General features: G+C 47.1%; 1 protein-coding gene across 11 annotated transcripts in view; it reads right to left on the reverse strand.

Annotated features, from left to right (window-relative positions):
* The window catches only part of FRMD4A (FERM domain containing 4A), a 378,230-nt gene that overhangs the window by 111,101 nt on the left and 244,070 nt on the right, over nt 1-23,059 (reverse strand). For all 11 annotated transcript variants that reach the window (XM_014268639.3, XM_014268636.3, XM_014268637.3 and 8 more), the window contains one exon: nt 18,813-18,878. In XM_014268639.3, coding sequence (XP_014124114.2) covers nt 18,813-18,878 — 66 coding nt within the window. The remainder of the gene's footprint in view (nt 1-18,812; nt 18,879-23,059) is intronic.

Here is a 23,059-nt window from a genome sequence, read left to right on the forward strand (position 1 = left end):
TGCTGCCCCACTCACCCCTCACAGGTAGTCTGGCTTCCTGTGCCTGAGTGTGGTCCCCAGGTTCACCAGAGTGGTGGCTGGAGCTGGCCCCTGACTCAGCTGGGCCATGGGGCAGGGTCTGATACACCTTGTCCTGTAGGACAGAGGGTGCCTCCACTCTGGGTGAGCTTTGGGTTTGCTTCTTGAGTCAGCAGAAGATGCAAGATATAACCAAGAATTAGGTTTGTGACAGAACTGTGGTTATTTCAGAGGGAATGAAAAAAACAACAATTTTCATCTGCAGAAGCACAGAAACTCACCCTGCCTCCAACACCTCTGCAGTCTTCCCTACTGTGTCTGTACATTCAGAGCCTATACCCAACTTCAGTGTGTGTCCCTAAGAAGCAAAGTTTTCCATGTCCAGCACACCTTGGGACACAGCAAGGAAGTTGCCTGGATCCTCTGGTCTGATCCCCAGGGCAGTCAGTCACAGCAGCCACCACATCCAGCCCATGTCAGTGGCAGAAGCACAGGGAGAGGACACTTCAAAGAGCAGATCAAGGTTTAATGGGGAAACCTTGGGCACAAGCAAGGTCCATCTCCACTTCTAGATGGATCATCCTGGTGCACATCAGGGCAGTCAGGAGCCTAAATGTGTCCTAGCAGTCCCCCCCTCCTCACAGCTCTGTTGTAATGCCTTGTAGGCAATCCTGAAGGTGAATGGGAAAGCAACAAGGATCCTGGGCTTCTTTTCCTGACTCCAGGCTCACCAATGTTACAGTGCAACCCCCACAAGTAAAGGAGGAGGCAATGGAGAAAAATGATTATTGGCCACAATTCAAAAGAAAAGAAAGCAAAATAATACTTGCTCACCATAGGAATTACTGGGAGAATAAAAAAGGCTTATTTCCCCTGGTATTTGTAAAAAGAAGTGCTGGTAATAAACTCGTTCCATTAAAACGGAGGAGGGTGAAATGATGAGATAGTGAGTGCTTTTTATTTAAAAACAAAAACAACCAACCAACAAAAACAAACAAATCCCCCAAAACCCAAACCAAACAAAAAAAACCCCAAACCAAAACAAACAAACAAAAATAAAACAAAAAAAATCAACAACCCAAGCTTTTTTCCTGCAAAGAAAGAACAAAGAAATGAGACAGAATGGTTAGGTGAGAATTCAGGCAGGGTAGAAACTGTTAGTGATAAACAGCTACTAAGGAAATAATTGGAAAATGTAAGTGCATACAAAAGTGGGTGATGACCCATGTACTGGGGTGATAGCAGAATTAGCCAATGAATGCAATGAACCATGAGAGGAGAAGCATGGAGACTATGGAGAATTGAGGAAATTTTTCTAAGCAGAAGGGGTAGAAAGCAAATAAGCCAGCCTGGCTTCTGAAAAGGAGTGATCCTTGGCCTGTGGATGGGGAAATGCCCAAGTGTGCCAGGCAGTGGCATGGCACAGCGATATGCTGGGCACAGGCTGAGCTTCCTTGACAATGTCCAGAAAATGTCTTTCTGGCTCTTACCCAGCCACATCCTCAGTGCAAAGTGAGATGGAAGTGATTAGGCAGCTGTATCTGTTCCCGATTTCATTAAACCAGATATGGAAGGTGGGCAGGAGCAGATCCCACAGCAGCACTGTGGGCAAGGATATCAGAGACCCTGTTCCCAGTAAATTCCATTGAGTGACAGAGACAAAGTCTCTGGGCTAGCCTGGAGATCAGTCATGCTGCTGGCAGATGCTGGAAGCACAAACACCTCCAGAAAATGATTCTGGAGGTCTTGATGGCCTCTGGTGACTGAAGGCATCTCTGTGGACTGGCCAGCAGCCACACTGCCTGTGTGACAGATCCCTCTCATCTCCCTCTCCCTCCTCATGGACCCACCCCCACACTTGCTCTTTGGCAAGGAGTAAACAACTTTATAATTTCTAATGCAGAAGGGCTGCAGTTTTGGAAAGATTTGCACTTCATACACGAGGGTGATGATAATAATTGCATTTAATGTGATTTCTGAAAAACTGAGGAAGGTGAATTAGGGCAGGGAAAAGATTTCGTCATTCTCCATTCACATAATTTCTCATTCTGTGAACAAGCAGGAGAGATGTTTCACTTGTAGTAGGGAATTAGCTTTGACTTTTGAGGGGCTCAGGTGCTCCAGTGTCAAAATTCTCTTCCTTCACAGACCCTTCCACAACTGTTTTATCTTTTGCTTTGGGAGCATGCCATGGACTCAGTGGATGTCTGCCTCTGATCAACATTCAGAGCTTCATTATTTAAACAGTGGAAGCTGCATTTCTACTGGTTTTCCTTTCCATATACCTTAAACAGTTGTTAACCGAGTGAAAGCTTTGGAAACTGGGTAGCCAGTTTCATGATATTCATATCATGGGGATATGAATATATCCCCACAATTTATTTGGACTAACCAGGACCATTCAGCCAAACTCTGATATGGCATCAGGAGAAAAAGAAGGTCTCACCCCACTTTTTTTTCCTCATGTGTCTGGGCAGCTCTGCAAAAGCACAGGATGGGCTGAGTGTAGCTTAGGAGATCCTTGCAGCACAGGAAACACCTGTATGGGCTGCTGATCCCTGTGCCACCAGCTGCTAAGTGGGAAAAATACCCTGTACCATTAAATGTACCATTAAATAACAACATAAGATCTTTTCCTTTTTCACCAAGAATATAGCCTCCTATTGAATGGAATCCAGTAGGAAAGCCTTTATTTCTACATATTCCTCTGCCAAAATTATTCCTCTGTATAAAGAGTTTCAAGAGCAGCTTCTTGATCACTTCAATGTCTGGACTTGAGCTAGATTATTGAGGACTATGGGAAAGACCCTACATATACTTTGAAAGATAATGTTCCATTCCACTTGCCCTAGGGATCAGGAAAACATTTGCCTGCCTGTCTTCTCTCCCAGGAAGCTCTGAAGATGTGACTGCAGTTTTTGCAAGGAAAAAGATGCCAGAATTGCTTTGAAGAGAAAAGAAACTCCATAAGAAACTCCATGGCAAATATATTTCACCCTGCAGTGTCTGAATCCACAGAGGAACTCTTGCTGGTAGGAAAAGTTATAAAAATGAGAGGAGAAATCCCAGAAAAGGCAAAATTCTCAAACACAGACTTAATCTCACACAGAAAGTGGTTATATGAGAGCAAAGAAATATGTTATATCCTTATAGTGTAAACCACTGTTGCTCAGTGGAGATTCATCCATCAATACCAGAAGAGAAACTGGCCCATGGCTCTTTGCTGCTTTGCCAGAGTTTTATTAAATGCACAAGAATGCCAAGTCTGTAATGTCTAAAAGTGAATTTATTTAACAATGAACTCTTTGAAAAGGGAGTCCCAGATGTGTAATTAATAATGAATCAGTGATGTGAAATCTGATCCAAAGCCTACTGAAGCTGATAGACAGACTCTGACTTCAAGGAGTTCTGGATAAGGCTCTCATTAGGAAAAAGGAAAAAAAAATTAAAAGCTGAGCCAGCTAGTTGGTTAAAAAATATTATAGCTTGGATTCTGTGCTAAACAGAGACATACAATAATCTGCACTGCACATAAATCCCTTCTCTGCTGACAGGGGACTCACACATTTCTGTGTCTGAAGCTGAACTTGAAATATAGGAGATAAAATAAAATAAAAAAAAGAGCTGTGAGATAGAGTCCCAAAAGGAAAACCTCCAGTGGTTTGAAGCACAGCTCATTTCCTCTTGGCATGGAGGGGGAGATAGCTGTCAGACCTGTGTCATGTGGAGGCAGCAGATGCTGCTGCTCCCTGCGTGCGAGGCCATGCGCGTCCCCCGCCCTGCTCCAGCCCGAGCACCCACCTCTGCCCAGCCCTGCTGACTCTCCCTCAGCCCCACACAACAGCAGCACAGGGATTATCAGCCTGGAATCCCTGCCAAGCCCAGCAGAGCGTGGTGTCCAAGGGGGGATGCAGCTTGTCTTCCATCAGTGCAACTTAATTCAGTTTGTCAGCGACGCAGACGCTTCGGGTGAGCCTGATGCCATCAGCACCAGCCCAGCACTGCCCAAACTGGGCACTCAGAGATGGGCTCTGGCAGCCTCTGCTTTTCATTTGCCTTTCAGTGGGACTGTGATGGGGAGCTGGAGATGTTTGCTGATGAACAATTTCATAGTTCCATATCTTTTAAGGGACACATAAAGTGCACATATTAAGTCATCCCCTTGAGTCAAATATTTTTAAGTACGGTAACAGAGCTCATTTTTAAGTAATCAAATAATAATTAAAAATAATCGTCTCCCATTTCTGCTGAGGAACGAATGCATCTACATTGAATTTGCTTCTTTAATAGCAAGTTGTAACTCAATCTAAATGTAAATTCCTGGAGAATCTGCTATCTAATTCTCATTATTTCCACTTGCTTAATGCAATTAGAAACATCTGTCACTGATCAACTGTCCACACAGTGAAAACAAATAATAATTCATGCTCTCTGCCTCCATAGTGTTTTTCAGGGAATGAACTGCTTTAGCCACTAGAGCCCAAGAGCTAGAGCTGTGCAAAATGCTTGTGACAAGCCCTGAATCATGGCAAATGTGCCTGACCATCAGTGTCTCTGTAGCTCAGTGACATTTGCTGAATCATTTGAATTCCTCTCTCTCTCTCTCTATATATATATATATGTCACCATCCTGCATTCTAGAAATATTTGGCTGTGGGGTACCCATTCTCAGGAATGTATGATGTGCTGCCAGGGACAGATCTCACCCCTTATCCCAAAGCCTGGATCCAAAGTCATGGTGGAGCACACAGATGCAGCTGTGGTTGCTGAAGGAGCATCAAAAGGCCTTTGAAAGGGACATGAGTGCAGGGAGCAAATACAATGGAGTTACTGGGGCTTATCCCAGCTGCTGTCTGTGTTCCCAATTTATCTGCCTGAGACAAGAGTGGAGGGAAACAGCAGAGTGAGAAGCAGGCAGAAATGGGATCCAGCACCCATGAGATGAACCAGGTCAGGGGCATGGATGGTGCTTCCTCCTCTTTAAAGCATATTAGTACATATAAACTGTCTGGTTGCTCAAAGGACAATAAAAAATGAAAAGAGGAGATGAAGTTTAGAAGAAAAAACATCATGAAATAGGTTTGTTCATTCCCTGCTCACCAGAGATAGGATGAAGAAGGAGTAAAGGCAGAGTCCAGGTGGAAAGGTATTCTAATCAGGCATCTATTGCTTAAATGTCCTCAAAAGACAGAACAAAATTAATCCAAAAACTAGTCTTTCTGATAATCAGGAAATTTCACAAGCCAGTGCCACAGTCAAACAGCCTTTTTGCCTTTGAGCTGCTGAGAGGCACATCCCATGCAATGGTCTGGCTGCTGTGTGGGGCTGATGCATGGATGCTGGATAAAAACAACAAACAATAACACAGCAAACCAACAAACATCAGAGGGACTGGGGAAACATCAGCAATGGCCTTGCCCACATCACCATGTGGGTCAGAAGAACTCTACATATTAAATGGTCATCCTGGTTTCAAAGTGAGGAGGGCAAATGAAGTGAAAATGGCTTGGCTGGTGTGGTTTATTTTATTCTTAAAAAGGGCAGATGCAAATCTCTTTAGTTCATTCCTTTTGCAGAAGACAAGCATAACTTAGATCCACTCTGATAAGCTGAAGCCTCTAACTCTGTCTGGGCTAACAAACCAGGAGGGCCAGGATGAGCTGGGAGTTGTTGGCCTGTTCACCATCTCGTCAGGTCACACTTAGTCACCACTGCACCTCCTGCTCCAACCCCCTTGATTCCTGTAACCACAGGGTTATGCACTCAGCAAGGAGCCACTGGTAACTCTGCAGCTTGGCAGTGTGACCCCAGTGACCCAAAATGTACCTGTGCCCCAGGGAGGGCGAGGGGATGCCTGCAGTCTCAGTCTTTTTTACTCCAGGGGAGGAAGAGGATGGTGGCTCCCAAAGGCAGATGTGACAGGGAGCAGGCTGCAGCTGCTTGTACAGGAGGGCACAGGAGGCACTTGTTCTGATGCTGAACACTGGCAGCACAAAGAAGGGGAGACTCCTCATCAAGATGGAGATAAGTCACTGAACCAAAATCTGTACTATTAACCAATCTTCCCAAAGATAAAACCTGGCATGTTTTGCTGGCTTTACCTCCAAGCATCTGGTTTGACCTGCTACCAAGATAGCTTCAAAGTCAGAACAGAGCTGAAGCTTCCTCCCAAGGCAGATTTAGAACTGTGCTTCTTCCTCCCCAAATGTGGGCAGTTTCCCAGCAAAGGTAATAACAGGAGAGTTTTCATTCAAACATAATTGTAATGAGCCATGTCTGAGTGCAGAGAGATGGGAAAGTAAAAGATATCCTATCTGTATGAACAACCTCTAATCCAAAAGGATTGCCTCTTTGGGAGAGGTCAGGGCAGGAATGAAAGGGGAGAATGGGTACATCTTGCTGCTTATGATGAGCCAGTGCAGGCTTTTTTTTATGGCATGACCCAATTATAAGCCAAGAGCCATCTCCTCTGTCCTGAAAATTAGAAAAGCTGATGGTTTTCCTGATGATATCCAGTATTGTGGCCGACACAAGTGCCACAGGCAGGCTTTCTGTGCTCACAGTGACTGCCTCACTCCTCCTCCAGGCACCCAGCTCAGGCTGTGCTGCTGTCAGCAGCTACTGCAGCCCTGGGGAGGAGGGGAACTGGGGGAAATAATCCACCAAAGACAGAGACAAATCCATTTCGATTTCACAGAGCCCAGAGCTTCCCCATAAGTAGGCACTTCTCCAAAATAAAGCAACGAGCCACACTGGGAATACATCAAGGTTTGGGGATTGGAGATTTGTGCTATCACTTGAGGCATTTTGTATCATTTCTAGAGAAATGGTCCTAAAAAACACACTCCTAGACAAAAGCAGAGGGAATGGATTGGGACTGTAGGGGGAGAGGTGGGGTAATCAGGGCTGGGGAACACTGAGGTGTCCCTCAGGAAGGGCAGCATGGCCTCCCTGCATGCCTGTGCTGCCCATGCCAAGCCTCCTGCCCCCTCAGTGTGGTTGCAGGTGTCTCCTGTCCCTCCTGTGCCACAGGGACTGGGCTGAACCAGCCCCAGCAGCCTTTACTGGCAGCACCCAGCTCCTCCTTGCTTTGCTCAGTGTCATTGCCAGGTGTGATGCTCAAACCTGTGTCTGTGCAAGCATACCTGAGCTGCTCTAAACCACCTGGCCTGAATCCATTGCTGCAGGCAGTGTTCCCACCTGACACCATGCAGCCACGGCCAGCTGCTGCTTTGGGTTACCTGCAGCAAGGGAAAGGAAAAGGAAATAATATCCTAGTGAGACAGTTAAGACCCTTTTTGCTCATTATGTGCAATGCCCCTGAGCCCAGGAGCCTCACTCATGGCCAAAGCTCTCACTGTGTCATGCTGAAGGAATTGCCTTTTGGTTGAAAGTTGAGATCTTTTGTCTAAGTTGCATCCATTGACGCTGAAAAGGAAAGGGAATAGAAAACCATTTTCTATAAGCTGAGTAACACAGCTTAGACAATCAAGCTGTTCACCCATTTACTATCAACCTAGCATTTGTGCTGCTAAGCTCGATGGCAGCAATAAGGGAAAATGTTCCATCCTGAAATGCTAGCTCCAATTGGAAATGCACCTTTTTTACCTTTGCAGGAAAGCAAATCTGCTCTGCTGCCTTGTTCATCATTTCTCCTGAGCTACACTCCTCTAGATGGTTCAATATCTCCTGGAATCATCTCCAGTACATCTGTTATTATTTTTAAAAATTGCTTGCTCAGACCATGCTATAAAAAATTAATTTTCTATTTCCACCATCTTCCAGGAGGCAGCTTTTATCCTGTGCCACGTTTAGCACTTTCTCACCTGAATTTACTACTTGGGTTTCTTGTCCAGCCAGGAGGACATGAAAGGAGCAGCTGGAGCCAGAACAGAACTGGTACAATCACCCACCTATGAGACAGCTGATTGTACAGAGTTTTTGCAGTTGAGGAGACAAAGGGGCACGACTCATTTCAGATGATCCCTTTTAGGATGAGCTCAGCTGTGCCCTACAAGTGCCCTCCTCCCTCCACCAGCTCTAAAAGTGTAGCTCAGGCACAGACACCCACAGTGTTTGTGCCTTAAGTGAAAAGAGGTGGATCTCACCACTGCTGTGGAACACATCAGACAAGCCAGGCTGGAGGTGAGGGATGGGATGTGGCACCAACACAACACATGTGGCTACTCCACCATGAAGGAGCAGCAGCAGAGAGTAGGAGCAGCGCTGTGAATTTCAGCCTCGTTGTCCTGCTGCTAAACCAAATTTACTTCCACTGTTGAGCTTGTTGGTGCCTCGCAGCTGTGCAGACCCTGCAGTTGCTCCTGGGTGGGGGAAGCAAGGCTGGGTGACACTGGCTGGTCCATGGCTGGAGCAGCATCTCATGGAATACAATGACATGCTTCACAGCCACTGCTGGACACTGGCAGGTTGGTCCAGGCTGAACAAAAGCTCCACTGAAGCCATGGAGCAGCTGAGCCTCGCAGAAACAATAGTGATTTTTTGAATTTCTCCCAAGTAACTGTGAGTGAGATGTTTTCTCTGTAATGGACCCATTAGATGTTGGATGTGCCATTCCTGTGTCGGTGTATGTGGTGAGAGGTCAGCAGGACAACTTAAATTGCTGATGCTCTGCAAAGCTTCAGGAGTTACCTCACAGGAAAGGAAACAGCTTTCTTCCTTCACCAGATGTTTTAGTGGGATTTTCATCAGCCCCTTCCCTCCCCACCCCCTGTGATTTTGAAAAGTTCCAGGTGTGCTCAAAATTAAGGGGTTTTGACAAATTTTAGCAGAAGAGCTGCAAAACATACTGAATATCTTCGCCCCCATTTAGCCAGCTGTAAAGAACATTCAGCTCTCAGCATATGCAATATGAATAAACATGTGTCTTCAGCTTATCTCTCTCCTGACAGCTCATGGATAGCTCCCCAGCCTGTATTAGTTTAAATGCAATTTACTCTGGAAGACTGATAATAGGGGTATTGATTACGCAGGCCTTTGGAAATCACATCCTCATTTCCCTCTGTGGAGGGCAATGATTGCCATTCCCAGTTCATTTTCTCCTGAGGCTGGAAGGACTTTGCTGTGGGAGTCTTTCTCCTGAGGCTCCTCACGTGGCACCTGTGCAGGGCTCAGTTACAGGGGTCTGAGGGCACATGGGGCAAAAGCAGCTCTCAGTACATGGGGTAAAACCAGCTCTCAGCACTGCTCAGAAGCCACCAGGCAGCTCAGAATGAGGGGAATGTGCAGCACTGCTGTACCAGGAAAGCATCCCCCCCTCCAGCTAACCTCCTCAGGACACACAAGTACCTCTACTGTCGGCAAGGTCACTCCTGACTGTCCCAGGGTGACGTTATGATGCTTGTATCCCCAGTTGTGTGTTCTGTTTATGCTGGATATTATGTTCTGTGCCTTCAAGACTGGCTCTGAAGAGTGAAAGTTTTGTTTTTTGTTTTGTTATCAGCCACTCCTCCATGGCTGGTGGGACACACAGACAGGGCAGTACATGATGCTGCTTTTGCTTTTTTGCTTTGCTCTTGCTTCTGCTTTGCTCTTGCTTTTTGCTTCTGCTCATTAGCTAGTTTAGCTAAACAGTCCAAATTTTTCCTGGACTGTTTTTTCTTTCCCTGTTTTTGAACCACTCGAACCTGCTCTGGACTGGGCCCTGGGAACATGGAGAGTTTGCACCCTGTGGCCTAGCGGGGCCTACTCTGGGCAGCAGCTGCCCCAGCGCTGGAGGGACTGAGAACAGAGCGAGCATCCCCAGAGGGACTTTCTGAATGTGTCATCTCTTTCAGGGCAAAGAAAGAGTGGTGTCATCTAGTATTGTTCATTTTGTGTGCTGGGGATGCTGTGCCTGTTAAATAAACAGGTTCTTTCCACTTCTCTCCAAGGAATTCTTCCTGGTTGCAGGGAGGGGCCGTGTGGGTTTGCTTTCTGGAAGGGCCCCCTTTGGATATTCTCTCCCAAATTTGTCCTAAACCAGGACATTGAACCAGCACATTCTTGGGGACACTTTGCTCCCAGCAGCTATTGCCCCCTGCCCCCACCTGTCCCAGCTTCTGCTGATGCTCCTCCCCTGCCTGTGCTGAGGAACAAATCTGGACAGGCTGAACTATCCCTGCTGGGTTTCATTAATTTCCAGTCCAGCTTTTCCCAGACACAGCTTTGCTTTCTCTAGAGCTGCTTGACCAGATTGACCTTGGGTGCACGGCAGATCCCCTTAGAGGCTCTCCATGTTCCCTGTTTGGGCTTGCTCTTGATCCCTGCCTGCAGCTGTGCACCCGACTTGACCTCTTCAAATCCTGCTCCCTGTGACCCTCACTGATGTGCACGACCTGCCAGCTTGCTCTGCACAGCCTGCCTTGCTGGAATGTTCTCCACTGGCAGCTCCATCCCTCGAATACCATCTGTAAGTGTGGGGGTTGTGTCCATTCTCACTCACAGTGAACTCTGGGGAGTTTGGAGCATGCAGCACACCTGGGAGCTGCTGAGACTCTGTCCGAAGTTTCCCTTATCTGTCTCACAATTGTCATTGAGGATCGCTGAAGAAAAGACCCTTGTCTGAATTTTCTGGCTCTGTAGGAGAAAGTTACATGCCAAGGGTCCCGAGACCTGAGAGCATTGCTAAGCTATTGTTCACGGGTATGTCTGCTGCATGCTACACTGAACCCAATGAAAGAAGGGGGCACCTTGTCTTTTTTGCAACAATAGCCCTGGAAGTTGTCCCACCTCTTGGCCTGGCTGGACTTCTGAGTTTTGGGTGATCCCTCACAGAAGACTCCTCATCTGTTTTACAACCACCGTGACAGACAGACTGAGATGTAAGAAGCCTCTCCATCAAAAACCAAGACATGAAATCCCTATGTGAAAAGGCCCCCCCGACTCTTTCCAAGGACTGAGACTGAAACCCCCAACCCGGGGCAAGTGTGTGGGGGAGGCAAGCTGACCAAAGCAAGATGGATGACACAGGTGCAAGCAGTGGGCCAAGAAGACAATGGCTCTCGCCTACTGCTGAGAACATGGATGGTGTGTACCCTTCTCCAAATACCATTATTTTTCCCCAAAAATACAACTGATTTGGTTTCAAGATTCACCCCTTCCCCCATCAAAAAAGAGTATAATAAGAGCGTGGATGAACTGCAACCCTGAGATCTCCCCGGACATGACCTGGTGAACTCCATTGGCTGGACATCAAAGGACTTCGCTGTTCTATGTTTGGTAACTATATACCTTCCCTTCTCTTCCTCCCTCTTTTTCGTTATTTTTCCCTTTTTCCTCAATTCCTCTCCAATGCATTTTGTTGTGGTTATTCAATAAAGGTACATTTGTTTTGATTATCACTGCAACCCCCTGTGCCGTGTTGGTGTTTTTTGCACTCTGAGATCAACCCACGAACCATCACAAAACCCTTTTGTAAAGATGGATTGTGACAGAGCTGCTGAGCCTGGACCAGCACCACTCTTGTTCTTAATGCAGCAAAGCCAGGGTGCAGAGCAGAGGCTCTTCACCCCTGAATCTGAGCCCAGCTCAGGATTTCCCTCTGAGATGCTGATTCTGCCTCCTGTCCTAAATCTTTTCAGTTCTGCCCTCACAATCAAGGGCAACCTTGAGATTATCTGCTTTGCCACCTTCATCCTGCCTGAGATCCCTCTGGCTCTTAAGCTGAACTCCCCAGCTCTGCACATCAAATTTCTTTATTTTCTGCCCCTGTTCTCTTCAATTTCCATTTCCCAGCAAACACTCCAGGTTTGACTTCTGGGTTTGCTGGAGCCTAAGCTGAGAACTGAACCATGAGATACAGCCCTGCAGTCTGACACCAGAAGTTCTGTAAGCCATGGATGGCAGTGGTGGATGCTTTTTGAGGGAATTGGAGAGGCTCTGCAGAGCAGTTCAACAGAGGCACCCCTTGGAGGCTGGAAGGATGGATTTGGTAGCACACCTGGCTCTCCTGGTCCATTTTTCATTTATCCATTTACCTGGTGTAAGACAACATGTAGGTATTGTACAGAAAGTGTGTCTGCAGGAGTTGGGCTGGCTGGGAATGCTCCCAGCACTACATTCACCTTGGAGCAACACCAAATGTGTATTTTTTTGGTAAACAGAGAACTTTTCAGCAGAAGAGCTCTTAGCTCATGGTTCACTGTTTGCTCAGTGAGAGACATGAATTGTTCCGTTCTGTTAATTTCTGAGGTCCCACCTCCCTTTTGGTACAGCAATCTCTCCTCCATCTCTCCCCATCCCATGGTGACCAAGCCCAGCCATGTATTTGCAGTTTGCAGCTGTGCTCAGGATGATCAGAAGTTTCAAACAAGAGCCTGGGAGGCACACAAAGGCCAGGATAAATCTTTCCTGTCAAGAGAGTGGCTTCACACTCCTCATCTGCCCTGAGCCACAGGCTGGGAAGGGGCAATTCTGTGCTTTGTCCCAGTGATATAAATCCCCCTTTAGACACTGCTTGGCAGGATCCTTCTGAGTTCATCCAAAGCTTTGGACTTCCATAATTTTTAATGCCAAAAATTTTAAAACATCCCATTTGCAATTCTGTAAATACTTGCTGGGCTGGACTACAGTCTCACTATTGCTGTAGTAAATCAGGATTTATTTCTGAAAGAAACCACAGTCCTAACCCTGCAATTTGGAAAAAATAAGGTCTTTCTAGAAGGCATATTTGAGCCCCCTTCTGCTCAAATTAATTTTAAATAATGATTCAAATGCAATGTTTTCACATTTTCTCACTGTGAAGGACTGGATCCTGCCAGTCCTAGTATAAAACTCCACTCAAGTCAGCCTGGTCTCCAGTTGTCTTTCTGCCCTACAGACAACATGTTTTTTTTATTTTGGAGAGGAGCAACACACCACCCCATAACCTTTAGAGCCACTCAGAGGACAGTGATCAAGTCCTTGTATGAAGGAACATTTTTCAGCTGCTTCACTGCAGGCATGGAGAGGCTGGGTGGGAAGAGGGGATGCAGGGATCCCACCTTGGGCATCACTGAGCCCACTCCAGCTCTCCATGCCCAGCAGGACATGCCCTATAGACAACTCCAAGAATATATTCACTGGCAGCTCCTGCAGGGGTGTAGGGAGGGCAGTGAGGTGGCAGGGCAGTACTGACCCCTGTGCTCACCCCCAGGCCAGCACTGGCTGCCACTGCCTTCCATAGGGGTGGTTAAAAACGCCTCTGGAGCAGAGCCTGGTGCTCTGCAGGACTGGAGCTGCCTCTCCTGCATGGCAAGGACAGCTACTGGCACCCAAACATCTCCATTTATGGTCAGGGCTGCATTTCTGCATCAGCCCTGGAGCTGATGTTTCCCCAGTTCTGGCAGTGAAGCAGGGCTGGACCCCATTCTTCTGCAATTATTGTGCCTTCCCTGAGGAGACTGAGGCCATCCTGAGGCTTGTTTATCCACACTGAGGATGGGATATACTGCTGGTCCTCATGCAAAACCTGTATCCAAAGTTAGGCAGCTTCTCCTGATGTAGGCAGGTGCCAGCCTCAGCACCACCTAAAGGTGATGGCAGTTTTGCCACCAGCCCAGGTAACCACCCTGCTCACTGGCATGCAGAAGTGAGGAAGTAAGAAAAGCCCCATGGATTGCAATTTCTTGATCATGAAAAGTACTGAAAATACTGCAAAAAATCCAACAGATTATTGGGAGGGAGAGCAGACTGTTTTATTTCTCTCTCCAGCCACAACTAATGGCGCTATTGCTCTCAAAGGGTGCCATTGCTTCCCCAGGACAGTGAGCCTCAGGCTGATGCCAGTGGGGCTGATCCCAGAGGAGTGAGGGACACCAAAACTGAGCTCCAAATTGAGCATCCCCCCTGGTATAGCCACGCTGGTGACAAGGTGACAGCCACCCATGTGGCAGTGAGTCAGCAGCCCACAGGGCACTCTGCCAGCTCACAGCTCCAGTGTCTCCCAGTATGGCTTGGAGGAGGCTCCTGGGGATGAGATGCTGCACCAGGCAGGCACACTGCAAACAAATCCTGTGCTCCTGAAAGATTCCTCACTCACTCAGAGCAGAGCTGATTAAGAGGGATGTTCAGTGCATCCTGTTAATTTTGGCTGTGCATGTACAGGTGTCACTGTGCTTCTGCATGCACCTGCATGGCAGCTGGGAGATGGAAATGCTGCAAGAAGAGTTACTCAAGAAATGTCCACATCGAGAGAGAAATGGTTAATCACCACCTACAGGTTGTGCTGACCCCCCTGTCTCTCCCTGGCTTAGTGGTTCCTAGGAAGGAGGTCAGAAACAAATTGCCCAGTTATTTCCCACACTCAAATTGCAGAGCTTTCAGACCCCACAGACAGCTCTGCTACGAGCCTCAGATGAGCTCCATTTCTGCAACAGCTCCTCCAGAGAGAAAGAATTAGGAGGCTTAACACTTGTGGATGACAGTTGCCTGAGCTGCTGTCAGATAACAGGCACAGCCAGTGCAGGAGCCCGGATCAAGCCAGGCTGCCTGATTCAGCCATCCCAGAAAAAAAAAAGAAGCCATGTTTATAAAACCCACATGAAAAGGAAGGAATTGGCAATTACGCAAAAGTCTTTGAATAAAGCAACAAAAACCTTTCATGTGCAGCAGGCAAATGATACATGGTCACTGGGAAATAATATAACTGATAGGGAGGCTGTGAGGGGGGAATGGAGGAAATCCATTTTCCAGAAGTATGAAAATGGACTTGCTCACTGAAGAAGATTAGCTGGATAAAGCAAAACACTTTTTTTAAAAAAAGAACTGTGCTAGAAACTAAACATGCATCAAACAGAAACAGGAGAAATCACCCAGATTTTAAGATCCACGGAGCTACACTCTGCTCCTGCTCAGAAAGAAAAAACTGTCCAAAAAACCATGCTGTATAAACTTGCCACACACTCCAGATCTTCAGCAGGCATTTATCAAATGAAACACACACCAAATGCAACTCTTCTGCCTAATCCCAAGTCAAATAGCCTTTGAGTTTCAGACTCTCAGGAAGAGATTTCCATATGATCCTCCTCTGTCTCTGTTTATGATTAGCCCTTCTAAATTTCAGCATTTATCTGACAAAGCACATTGGGGAGGGTTTTCTTTTATCCACAAATCCTCTGTTTCTGCTTTTCCTTAGCTGCTGCTGCACCACTCTGCAGCTGCTTGACTTGGAAGGACAAGATTTCAGTCAGGACCCTTTGTTTGAGTGAAGCCAGAATCTCTTTCCTGATGATGGTAACCCCAAGCCTTGCATTATGTGCCAACACTGAAGCAAGCCAACATTCACAGAAGGCGTTATAAATGCTGCCTCTGAGCCAAAATCTCACTTCTGGGGGACAGTAATGCAAATAAAACCTATGTGCCTGGTGGGTCCAACTGGCAATAGCTGTGTGGCCTGTCAGAGGGGTTTTTGCAGTTTTGGGAGGGAATTTGTGGTGTTGAAACATTTCAGTCTGGCCTGGCAGAGCTGTCCCACTGAGCCACTGCTGACTCCTGTGAGCAGAAGCACCAGTTCCACCCCCTGTCCTCCTGCAGCCTGGCCCTCATTACCCACCAATTGATATATTTCAAATGACAGATTCATGAACCCCCCATGTCTGATCACAGCTAATTCACAGACAAAAAGGGAGTGCATTTGCTTAATACACTGCTTTTTGCAAACACCCTGATTGTTCCCAGATGCATCTGGCTTTGCCCAGCAGCACTTCAGGCAGGATAGGAAATAATTTCATCTCCCCAGAGCCACTGGCCAAAGCTGTTTCAAGATCTTCTGCATCCCTTTGAGGGAGCTGCACCCAGCTCTCTCCTTCAATCAGACCCAGCTTCTTCTCCTTTTTTTTCCCTACACCAAAGAGGAATACCCCAAAGATGAGCAGAGGCCTGGAGCATCTCTCCCACGAAGAAAAGAGAGCTGGGGTTGTTAGCCTGGAAAAGAGAAGAGTCCAGGGAGACCCCACTGCAACCCTCCAGTACTTAAAGGAGGATTATTAAAAAGAGGGAGAGTTACTTTTTCCATGGGCAGATAGAGATGGGAAAAGGGGACATTGTTTTAAACTAAAAAAAAGGAGGGACTTAGATTAGGTGTTAGGAAGAAATTCTTTACTCAGTTCCGGTGAAAGGTGGCCCTGCCCATGGCAGGGGGAGTGAAGCTAGATGGTCTTTAAGATCCCTTCCAACCCAAACCTTTCTGTGATTCTGTGGTTCTATGAAAATACAGCAGCAGGATCCCCGAACCCTTCTCCAGGCAGAGCATCTGATATCACACACACAAGCCCTGAAAGGTGATGTAAAGCCAGATCCAGGTTAGGCTGTTCTTTTGATCTCTCCCATGGAGAGAAATCAAATTTAGTGATTACCAGTGCTGTTTCCTAAACTCTCATAGGAGTGGAAAAGCCTCCAAGAAACGTTGGTGTAAAGGAGGAAATTTCACATGAGAATTTAAGATACTGACTCCTGAGCAATTCAAGCCAATGCAGGTCTAGATTTTGAGGCCCAACAGAGCTATAGAGGCACCTCTTTCATGATAAAACCCAGCAAACCAGCCCTGTGTTCCAGCCCATGGCAAGACACCCACAGAAAAACACAGCTTTGAAGTGACAGCCAGAAACTTGGGCTTGGATGAACACTTTCATTACAGCTTCTAGTTCAAGTCACTAATAAAAACAACGGTGCTCAGAACTTACAAAACAATTTTTATCTGAAATCTCACGATAAGGTACAAACAATATGGGTCAGCTGGTGAGATTTCCCCTAGCAGAGTGCATGTTGCTCCCAGAGGGAGCTGTGCCCACTGGGACAAAGAGCTGCTCATCTCTTTGGGTAACCTCAGCCCTCTCCTGCTGAGTGGAGCAGCTCCAGGACCACCCAACACTGGTGGCTTTGCCTGTGCTGTTTACAGGCAGGCAAACCAAAGTGCTTTGCCCATATCTGCAAAGAGAATCAATACTGGAGACATCCTCAAGTCCAAAACATCCACGTTCCTCTTCATCTGCTCCACCCAAAAGCGATTTCACCCTGACTGGAAGCTGCCTAACAGCATTGTCATTAGCCCAGAAAAGCATCTGAGATGCCCCAGTGGATATTCCTGTATAAATGGGGGCATGGGGGGACTCAGAGATCTGAGTAGTGCATGCAACAGAGGTTGCTGCTTTTTCTGGGCATGAATTTTTCATCATCACCCTCCCGGCTTCCCCCATTCACACATTACTTGAAAACACCAAAACGATTTGTTGTACTAATAAAATTCAACCATGGGTCACTTGCAAACTAGTTAGTGTGATTTACAGAGCAATTTGCTTCCTCTATTGATTACAAGGAATTCCACTGAAGGTGTGATCAAACACTTAGAAAAACATGATATCACGTGGCACCATTCCTGCTCCCTTGGAAGTGGACATGTTTTCCCACACCAGCCTCCTTGGCTGTCATCCTGCTGTGGTTTTTTAGTGTCATTGATCAAATCCCAAATAAGTAGGTTGGCCAGGGCAGCTCTCATAGATTTCCTGCAGTATATTTTAAGCTGTGATTATTAATATACCGAGCAGTGCTTTAGCAGAGCTATTCTCCAATAGTCCATTTTAATTTTTAATTGAACTAAGAAAAATTAGAAAAGGCATTTAGATGACACAGGAAGCCAAGTGCTGTGTCCTTGTGATGAAGGTGACTAAACTTCCCCCCCAGCCAGCTGCAGAGCATCAGAGAACCTGGTGCAGCCTATGCAGAGACCATTGCTATGGTGTTTTGTTTTAATTAGTCATCCTCATTTAGCTGTTCTCCTTCCACCACTGGCCTGACTCATGGTTATCCAGGCACTCTCTGAACACTCTGTGTCTCAGGGGCAGCTGAGGGATTTCACCTCCTAGATGACTGTGAAAACATTACCCATTAACAGTTTTGTAATGGTATTTTTAAGCAACTTTCCAGAACGTGAGGCTGAACGTGCTTCCTGTGATTCAAGTTCCCTCCAGCCATCCCCATTCAGGTGCTGGGCAGGATCCTGCCCCCCCTCCCATCTTATCAGCTGTAGCCAGGGCATTTGGGTGCTATGGGAAGTTTCATTTCCTGCTGCTTTGGCTGCCTGTGGCTGCCTGTGGAAGCCTTTGTAAAAGGAAAGACATTCTTCTAATTCTTGCTGTTAACCCGTTGGGGATCTCTGAGACAGGAGCCAAAATTGTCAGGAAAGTGTAGGATGCTACAGCTTTCACCAGCCAATGCTTACAAAGCCACCACCAGACTCTCATTGTTTCCAGCCTTCCTTCTTTTTTTTTAAGTAAAAAATAAGGCAGATGGAACATGGACTAATTTTAATACATATTTGTGTTTGACACATGAGCCTACAAGAAATCCCTGCCTGTGGCATGACCACCACAGCATCTTCTGCTGCCAACCACATTCACAGGGCATGGGCACAATCCCCTCTGATGTGCAGCCCAGCAATTTAGGGTGGCAAGCAGAGAACTGGAGGTATTTTAAGCAGATGCAATGCATTTCTCATAGCTAAGCAGTGCCTCAAAAACATAGTTAAGAGATATAATAACAGTGTCAAAAATGACCAGAGGTGCTTTTCTATCTCATTGGCAGGGACTGGGACAGTTTTGGCACAGCATAAAGTAAAAATACGTCTTGAATTAGTCCTTCCCACAGATATGCCTTTGCAGATCCTTCTCAGGCAGCCCTACTGCAGCTTCCCTGAGCTCTGCAGGCAATCACAGCGTGAAGCTGCTGAGAAAACCAGCTGAAAACCCTTTACTCTCCCCACCCTGGTGAAAACCCACAGCTGTAGCAAACTATCAAAAGATGAAATGTGCAGTTCCTACCTGAACAAGGAGCTCCAGCTTCCTGTCATCAAGGAGGTGCACTTGGCATCTGCGACCCTCTGTCATCTGCAAGGGAGAAGAGGAACACGTGTCAGGGTGCCTGGAGTCACAGCTGAGCACGTGGCTGCTGCCTTCCCCCAGCACAACTTGGAGCCTTTCATTCAGTGCAGTCCTTTTGGTTTGTGTTTACTCCTTCCTTTTTAAATTAATCCCCCTTCTTTTGGCACCAGGGTAAAGAAAAGGCTGGAAGGAGAAAAAGAGAAGCTGCCCTGGTAGCTGTCATGGAGGGGTGTCTGGTGCCTGCTGGGATGCAGCTGCCAGGAGGAGGAGGGTGCTCCAGTGGGGGCAGGTTTGTAGCACAGGGGCCCTGACGTTCCACATTGAGGCCTCCAGCTCTGCAGCTGGCTTGGCTGGCAGAGGAGACATCCAGGCAAGCTTCCCCAAGCCCCTCAACAGCAGGGATCAAGCCATGCCACAGGGACTGTGGGGCCAGGCTCCTCCCTGGCTGTGCTGATGCTGCTCCCTGGAGTGGCACCAGGGGCTTGTCTGGCCCTGAATTCTGAAATGGACTTGTCCTACTTGGAGTATCCTATTTAGGATGTACCACAGGAGCCACTTCTGACGTCACTGTACTCGTCGAAAGGTGCTCCCACACCAGCAGTTTATTACAACAGTTAACAAATAATATCATTGAAACTATTATGTGTACAAGGCTTATATGAGATTTCCAAGGTCCATGGATTGGGGTTCTCAGAAATAAATGAGCTGTGGTCTGAGGGAACTCCTCTACAGAGCATCAAGCCCTCTCCTGCACAGAGCACTGTGAATGAGGAGCAACTTTGCTTTGCAGAGTTACAGATCCCAGCTCAGTCCCACAAAGCCCTTCAGAGACAGGCACAATCCCACTATCTGTTAATGGGATATGGGCAGCCTTAAGCCTCTTTGGCTCTTGGAAATCCCTTTCTCAGCATGACTTAGGCAGCACACAGGCAGCCCCCCAGTGTGGGCTCACCCTACAATGCTCATGCACACCTGGACCCACATTGGCACAGACCCAGAGCAGCTCCACAGCTCAGCTTAGCCCCCCAGGGACCCACCAGCTGCAGCCAAGGCATCTTCCTGTGCTTTGCATGGATCCCCAGCTCAATTTAATAATATTGCTTGCCATGTGAGTCCTAAAGTATCACCAGAAGGGAGCAGAGTCCACAGGATCCCAGTGGGAGGGGGTCACAGCTGCTGGAGACAAAAGTGCTGCAGCATCCTGGGCATTCCTGCCCTCATCCATCACCTCTTCCCACCAGTGCCAAGCTGAGCCCCTGACACAAAGCTGCTTTGCAGAGAGTGGGAAGTGTGCTTGGGGGTTAACTGAGGACAGCTCAGCTTTCTGCTTCAGCTCTGCGGGTTAAAAATCAGCTGCCCCTGTGGCTGATGGGGCTGGATGTGCTGGCATCCAGGAGGCAGTGGTGGGTGCTCCACCATCAGCTTTGCCCATTCAAGATTCCAGGCATTGTGTGGCCATTGCCACAGGATCTGCAACCTCAGCCATCTCCAGCAGCCTCAGCCTCATCCTGCTGTCTCTCAGCACAGGAGCCCATCAGCCTCTTCTGGGTGCTTCTGTCCTCCCTCTTGACATCTCTGTCTCACATCCATCTCTCCTTTTTCTGGTACCAGATTGAAACAAGTCTTACCCAGCCCCTTCCACAAAACAAAGATTCAAGTATTCCAACAACTCTGTTGAACCTTAAGCAGGCCATTGAAGAGGCATGGTTTATTATGAGAAAACTTCTGTCAAAATGAGCTTTTCCCTTCAACTCATCCACAATTGACAATTCTGGAAGGAACAATCCCATGCAATTCACGCAGAATTTTTGTTATACAACCCTTTTTGTTATTCACATCAATGCATCTCTATCCTGCACACAAAATAACATTACCTTCCTTCTCTTCTTCCATCAGCACAACTGGAGCCCTGGCACTGCAGCCAAAGGAAAGCCTTGTAAAACAAGGCTTCTCATAAATGTCAACCAGTTACCGCCATGGCAATAAATTGTCTTACGAGAATTTCCCCCAGTAAGAAACGTTATGCAAAAAATATCTTCTCCTAAGGTGCATTACTTGGTGAGCGAGATTTTTCACTATTAAACAGCTTTCAGCTCAGTTGTAAAAATATGCCAGAGGCTCACAGAAGGGCTTTGCAATGGTTTCTCCTGCTTGGAAGAGTTGTGTGGGTCATGTTCACACAGGCAGGGGGAACCACAAGCTTCCTTCACTGGGCTTCCCCAGCAGATAAAACTCTGAGTGCCTGAGCTGTGCTTTGACATCTCCCTCATCCTCTTACTGTCACTTATCCACTGCATCTCCAAGATGGGGAATATGCAGTGATATTCCAGGTTTAATATGAGTTTACCCAAGGCAAGAGATAAAGCAGTGAGTTCATTGTGGCGATGGCAGGGATGGAACACAGTCCTGCTTTCGTGTGTTGTGCTCCATTGGCTATAACAAAGTTGAAATATGAATAAAAGCAGGTGAAAGGCAGAAGAGGGAACATTTTCTGAGATGTCTGACTTTGTGCTGTAGTGTTTCAGCAAAGCACTATGGAGCTTCTTTAGCTCTCTGTACTTTTCCAGCCCCGGAGTTTCATAACCCCTTAGTGCTTTCACTGCTAAAAGAAATCCCAAATGCAAACAGCTGGGAACATGAATAAATATCTGAATAAAGCAAAGCTCTGAAATGCAGCACATGATGGTTGACTAATTGAAAGGCCTTTCATGAACATCCCTTGAAGCTCAGCAGGTCCACAGGTTGGAGATCTGCTGCAGCATTTCCTTCCCCCAGCCACGGGGCTTTTCATTTGCCTTAGAAATGAGCAGAGCTTTCCAAGAGAAAAGAAAAGAAGGTAGAGACAGGCTTCCTACTTGATACAAGCTAAAATATGATGGTCCTGCCCTCCCTCCTTTCTGCTTTATTATTCCACCAGGTGTCTGAAGCCCACATTATGTGCTTTTTTGCATTGTTGGATCAATACAAACTCTGCCAGTTCGTCAGAGCAAGGAACGGGAGCATTTCAAAGCACAGCAAGAAGGCCCTGATTTAGCACAGCCTGTCTGGGTAAAAGATGCTGCCTCTGACACTGTGCAAATTGGCTGCTCTGCACTATCTGCTGCTCTGCCGTGCATGGGGCTGTGGCTGGCTCCTGCAAAACCAGCCAGGGAATGCCTTCTGCTTCCCTGAGCAATCAGAGAAGGGAAATCTACACCAAAGCCTCATGAATGGGAGCAGGAGGCCACCAAAATGAACTGAGAGTACCAGAGTCTGGATGGAGGGAGGGAGAGCACAGGACTGAATTGAGGTTCTCCCTTCCCAAGGCTCTTACCCAAAGAAGGATGGGGAGAACTAAGCTAAGAGGAACTTGAACTAAGAGGCACCAAGGCATAACTTTTCCTTCACCTTGAAAAAGCAAAATCCCAGCAAAGGGACAAGAAACAATGGTTGAGCAGGCTTCCTGACAGAAGAGGGGGACACTTGATGTGGCAGGGAAATGAGGGGTGTCAGTCCTGATGAAGTCCTGGTTTTCACAGTGAGCTCAGTGAGATTTTCTGTACCAACACAGCCCCTCCACTTTCCTTCTGGAGGTCAAGATCCCTCTTCCCCAACTCCAGAAATTAAAAAGCCAAATTCAGCCTAACAGCTGAGATGCCCTTGATGCTCAAAGGCAGAGGGAACACTCAAGCATTTCAAGTGAGGTGAGACAGCTCCTAGAGGGGTTCCATGGCTATCCCTGCTGCTCACTCAGCTGCAGCTCTGCCAGGATGCTGTATCCACAGCATTCCCTCAGATTTCCAAAGCTTCTCAAGACATGTGAAGAGGTGGGAGTGTGTTACGCACTCCTGAGTGCTAACAGTTCACCCATATGGCAGCAAGCTGCACGGGCAGGGTGTGAATATGGGCCATGATCATCTCATGGACCACACTTAACACAAGCTCAGATGGAAGTTTTGCGCCAAAATGCAGAACACATTTTTTTCCCCACCCAAAACAGCTCGGCAACTCACATTTTTATTCTGAAAATCTGCCACTTCTTTTAGTGCCTGCTCATGCAGCATGACCCCCCAAGAGCTTGAAGAACTGAGCATGAGTGCTTTTAAAAATCTCTGTCATTTATATATGTGAGTGTGTAGAGATGATATATCTTCAATACTCAAACACAGATACTGCTTTTAAGGCACATGAAGACCTGAAGCAATGTG

Source organism: Zonotrichia albicollis, chromosome 4 (assembly GCF_047830755.1).
Source record: "Zonotrichia albicollis isolate bZonAlb1 chromosome 4, bZonAlb1.hap1, whole genome shotgun sequence".
Lineage (NCBI taxonomy): Eukaryota > Metazoa > Chordata > Aves > Passeriformes > Passerellidae > Zonotrichia > Zonotrichia albicollis.